General features: G+C 57.0%; 1 protein-coding gene across 1 annotated transcript; it reads right to left on the bottom strand.

The window, feature by feature from the left end:
• Positions 1 to 477: 477 nt before the first annotated feature.
• On the bottom strand, positions 478 to 3,445 carry ARL4C (ADP ribosylation factor like GTPase 4C). The gene is made up of 2 exons (XM_027703199.1): positions 2,764 to 3,445; positions 478 to 2,626 (listed from the first exon to the last, which is right to left on the bottom strand). The coding sequence occupies exons 1-2, from the start codon at positions 3,332 to 3,334 to the stop codon at positions 2,541 to 2,543; spliced, it is 657 nt and encodes a 218-aa protein (XP_027559000.1). The 5' UTR covers positions 3,335 to 3,445; the 3' UTR covers positions 478 to 2,540.
• Positions 3,446 to 5,061: the final 1,616 nt, after the last annotated feature.

Here is a 5,061-nt window from a genome sequence, read left to right as displayed (position 1 = left end):
CGCTGGGGAAGTGGAAGGAACCTCCTTCCTACCACGCGACAAGAACCAACTGCAAAACGCAGCCCTGAGATTGAGAAAAGAGCAGAACACTTTGAGTTGTTTGTTGTTTTTTTATCAGGCCCTTTCATTGTATAAATAATTTATTTCAGTTCACAGCATTATGTCTGCCTCTTTAAAAAAAAAATAAAAAGAAAAGACAGGAGGAACAGAGACTGATGGACAATGGGCAGCGGGATATCCAACACGGATGGGAACACGGCAGAGGGACCCGGGGAAATGAGACCTGCTAAAAAAATTCCAGGTCATGGAAACATATTTTGAGAAGACACACAACCTAACAAAGACCTCAGACAGTTTCCCTCAGATGTCCTGCTGAGGAACCTCTTCTTGTAGCCCACCGTAGGTGACGTCTTCACACGGGGAAAAATCAGCGTATGGTTGTGGAAAGGGGACAGAAATACCACGGAAGCCATGAGCTACTCATTGGAAAAGTCTCTTTAATTATTGCAGAAAGCAGAGTTGGTGGGAACAGCACCAGCACAGTGTCCCACCTGCACCTCCCAGTGCTCTGCCATTTCTCCAAGGGGATGCTCAGCTGGGTAGAACAAACTCCCAGGATATGGGAGCTCCGTAAATACCACCAGGCTTTCCATGCCAGTGTTTGCTAAACCAAACAGCGAGGAGGGAAAACCCACAACGTGTCATTCCTAAAACCTGCTCCCTTTGGAGCGGGGCGGGGGGGGGGGGGGGAGTGTGTCAACACAGCTTTCCATTTCACCTCTAAAATGGGTCACTCTCCAAAAAAAGGGGTAATACACGTGGCTTCTGTGACATCAAAAATAAATAATTCCTTTTTTTCTCTCTCTCTCTCGACGGCAAGTACCAAAGTGTCGGAGGTGAAGACAAAGCAGGGGGACCCAAGGAAGCGGGAACAGAGCCACCTGCAGTGGTGGGACCAGCCCACTCGCTCGGTGCCACAAGTCGGGACTCGCGTCGGGAACTCAAAACCCCGCGAGGAGAGAAGAAACACAACTCGGCTGCAACATTTGTTTCCTCACAAAACCAAAACCAAACAAACAAACAAAAAAAGAGCTATTTGGAAGGTGCTGAGCTCGTCCTGCAAGGGGAGAATCAACTCCCCGAAACCCGGAGGGCATTTTTCTTTTGTCTGCTCGGTGGTTTTCCCCTCGGTGCTCAGGGAAGGGGTTTGCAAACGGGAAGGCTGGTGTAAAATCACCAGAAAATCCTGCCTGGCTCAAAATTCAGAGTATTTGGCCCCTGAGGGCTGCCTGCTTCTGCTCTGTGGGAAGCCAGGACCCTGGTTTTCTCCTGCAGAGAGCTAAAACACAGACAGCAAGTGGATTTTGGTCCCCAGTCCCATCCAGGTGCCAAAACGTTCACCCGCAGAAGGAGGTGGCAAGGCCTGACGCTGCCCGGGGTGGCTCTGCAGGCAGAGCTTGCCCATATGGCTACCGCGGGCAACAAGGGGCTTTTAACCAGATTTAAATCTTTGTTAAAAACCTACCCCCTTCAAGTCTCCTCACGCCCAGTCATTTTCCCTTTCCAGCAGAGATTTTCACAAGCTCTGGCCACCTCTGTCCATCCGTTCTGCCCTGCCATGACCCCCTCCTTAAAACCTGACTTGGCCTCCTGCCCCCACTGCAGAGCAGCACAGTGACCAGAACCACAAAATCAGCTTTTTTTCTTTTTTTTTTTTTTTTTTTGTAGATTCAGTAACTAACCCCTGGCTTGGATCATCTCCAACCCTGCACCCGGGGAGCACCCTCTGCCTGGGGACAGCACGCAGCCGGGCCGGGGGCTTTGCTGCAGAAGGTGACACAACCCAGCCTTTGAGAGGAGTGGTCCAGGACAACCCCCCCAGCGCTTCCAGCAGCCTTAAAAAAAAAACAACTCGGCGCTGGTTTTTTTTGGCTTCCCCCCCTCCTTTTATAAGCGAAGAGCTTAAAGCTCAGCACCACTCAGCAGCTGCTCAGCCCCCCCCGCGCCGCATCCTTCCTCCCCCCACCCCAAAGGCTGCCTGTCCTTGCTCTGCACCCCAGAACACCAGCCAGGGCGGGTGGGGGTCCTCTTACCCGTCACTCCCTCCCACCCCTGACATTTTCTGGTGGTCCACCCGCCCCCCCCCTCAAGTTTCCAACACCCCTTCCCACCGCCGACCGCGGGGGAGGGATGCGGGGATGCAGGGATACGCGGATGCAGGGATACGGGCGGGCACCGGGGCGCAGCTGCGGGGAGACCCCTCCCCGCTGACCTTGCCGAGCCAGAGTGCACCCATTGCCCCCCCCCAAAGCATCCCCTGCCCCCGAAATGCATGTGGAGGGCTGGCATCGACACCCCCCGCCCCAAAACGCACACACTGGACACCAAAAGCGCGCTGGGCTCCTCTCGAACGCGCTTCAACAGGGTCCTGCCCTGTTGGCCCCCCCGGCACACAAAGGCTCGGTGGTCCTGGAGGGTGGAGCGGGGGGGATCACCCCGTTTTTGCATGTTTCCAGCCCAAGGGAGTCCGGATCAGACCCTCAGGAGCGGGTGGGAGAGCGGAGCTCCGGGATCTGGGCTCGGCTGGCGGGAGCCGCTTTGTTACCACCACTATTGTCTGTTCGTTGGGGAAAGAGGAAAAAAAATAAAGGAGGGGAGGGAAAATAACAATTAAACCCAGAGGAATCGCTTTGGTTCTGTCTCCCCCTCGGTTCCTTTGTCTGCTCCTCCATCCCTCCCCGCCTCGGCGGGGCTTCTACCGCTTCTTCTTCTGCTTGAGGGACTTCCTGCGCTTGAGGATCATCTCGTAGAGCTTGTCCATGCCCTCCGTGAGCCCCTCGCCGATGATGGCGCAGGCGGGCTGGATGTGGTACGTGGTGGAAGGGGTCAGCTCGTGGAGGGCGAGCTGCTTCTCGATCTCGGCCACCGGCAGCGACTTGGGCAGGTCCTGTTTGTTGGCGATGACGAGCAGCGGGGTGCCCTGGTTCTCCGCGAACTTGGTCACCTTGTGCAGCTCCGTTTTGGCTTCCTCCAACCGGTCCACGTCCACCGAGTCCACCACGTAGATGATGCCATCGGTGCAGCGGCTGTAGGACTTCCAGAGCGGGCGCAGCTTCTCCTGCCCGCCCACGTCCCAGAAGTGGCAGCTGATGCCCTTGGCCGTCCCGTTGCTCAGCCGGATCTTCTCGGTGTTGAAGCCGATGGTGGGCACGGTGTTGACGAACTCGTTGAACTTCAGCCGGTAGAGCACCGTGGTCTTCCCCGCCGAGTCCAGGCCCAGCATGACGATGTGCAGGGACTGGAAGGCGGAGATGTTGGACGAGATGTTCCCCATGGCCACGGCTCACGCCCCGCTCACAGCCCCGCGCCCATCCCCGCGCCGCCGGCCCGCGGCGGGGGCACGGCTCGGGCACGGGGATCGGGATCGGGGCACGGGGAGCGGGATCGGGGAGCGGGGATCGGGAGCGGGGAACGCGCAGCTCGGCTCCACGCGGCAGCACAGCGCGGGCACTGAAGACCCCCGCCCCGCCCCGCAGGAGGAGGAGGAGAAGGAGGAGGAGAAAGAGGAGGAGAAAGAGGAGGAGGAGGAGAAGGAGGGGCCGCGCCGCCGCCTTCCTCCCGCTCCGCCTCCCGTCCTGCCCGCATCGCTCCTGCGTGCACCGCCCCTGCCTGCACTTCACCTGCCCCTGCCTGCACTGCTCCTCCTGCCTGCACTGCTCCTCCTGCCTGCACTTCTGCTCCTCGGGGGCCCCTGGCAGCGAGATCCCCCTGTGCCGAGCGCTTGGTTATGCTTATGCCCGGCATCATCACCAGCCACAGAAAGCGGTGAAAAAACCCTAAAAACAGTAGGCAAGCCACGGTGTTATTCAGGGGGTGGCTGCCCCACCCCTGGAAGTGTCCAAGGCCAGGCTGGACGGGGCTTGGAGCAACCTGGGCTAGTGAAAGGTGTCCCTGCCCGTGGCAGGGGGTGGAACAAAATGAGCTTTAAGGACCCTTCCAACCCAAACCAGTGTGGGATTTTGAGATTCTAGGATTATTCATTGCATGTGAGACACGAGGAGGGACCTTCTGCTGCACCACTCTGAGGGAAGTGGGGGGGATTGAGAGGCTGTTCAGGCACAGCTCTGCAGGGACCAGCAGGGATTTGAGCGGGATGCAGGACAGCGATGGATGCTCCTCTTCCTGGGAAGTGCAGTGCTGGGAATTGCAGCACCTGTGTCCCCCGCAGCTGTGACAGGCTCCCAAACCACAGAGATGCCACGGGGGAAAAAGCTCCCCCGTGCTGGATCCGGGGCAGGGCTGGTGTTAATCCATCACTGCTGTTAATGGGGTTTGTGTCTCGTATTTTGTAAGTGCTGTGAATGCCCTCAACACACCTTAAAGCCCCTGAGCCCTCCGTGTTTGGGCAGCCCCCCAGGGCCCACCACACTGAGCCATGCTGTTGCTGTCCCAGCTACTCATAGAAGGGACCTTAAAGACCTACTTCTAGTCCCACACCTTCCACTAGACCAGGCTGCTCCAAACCCCATCCAACCTGGCCTGGAACACTTCCAGGGATGGGGCAGCCACAGCTTCTCTGTGCCAGTGCTGCTGCATTTATTTCTGACCTCGCTCCTGAGTCAAAAAGCAGCAGCAGGGGTGGTTCCTACAACGTTGCTCATCCCCTCTTTCCCAGCATTTCTAAAATAAATATCAACTGCATCTGAGAGCTTAACCAGAAAGCCTCAGAGAAAGAAGTTCACTGCAGAAGACAGATACTGCTTTTTTTAATTTAAGGTGCTTTCCCCCCCTACAGCATGAGGTGAGGATTTGTCGGGCTGGAGTGGGATCATTTCTCTTATCCATATTTCATCCCAAGAATGTGTGTTGTGGCCTTGCATGGAGATAAGGCTACACATGCCATCATTAAAGATACAGGCAGCTCCTGTGACAGTCTCTGGAGGTGACACTGGGCACAGTTTTGGTGGAAATCACCACGTGGTGACAGCGGGAAAAGTGCAAGGAGCTCCGTCCCCAGCAATGGGAGAAATGCTCCTTGGCACGTGTGAGCAGCACCACCAT

Source organism: Neopelma chrysocephalum, unplaced genomic scaffold, assembly GCF_003984885.1.
Source record: "Neopelma chrysocephalum unplaced genomic scaffold, ASM398488v2 Primary Assembly neopelma1_210, whole genome shotgun sequence".
In the NCBI taxonomy this organism is placed as follows: domain Eukaryota; kingdom Metazoa; phylum Chordata; class Aves; order Passeriformes; family Pipridae; genus Neopelma; species Neopelma chrysocephalum.
Note: the sequence above shows the minus strand (reverse complement) of the source record. Positions and strands in the feature narration are given on the sequence as shown.

Coding starts and splice junctions, on each gene's coding strand:
- ARL4C (XM_027703199.1), bottom strand. CDS start 3,334: ATGGGGAACATCTCGTCCAACATCTCCGCCTTCCAGTCCCTGCACATC. Junction 2,627..2,763: donor GTCCCTCAAGCAGAAGAAGA/AGCGGTAGAAGC, acceptor TCCTCTTTCCCC/AACGAACAGACAATAGTGGT.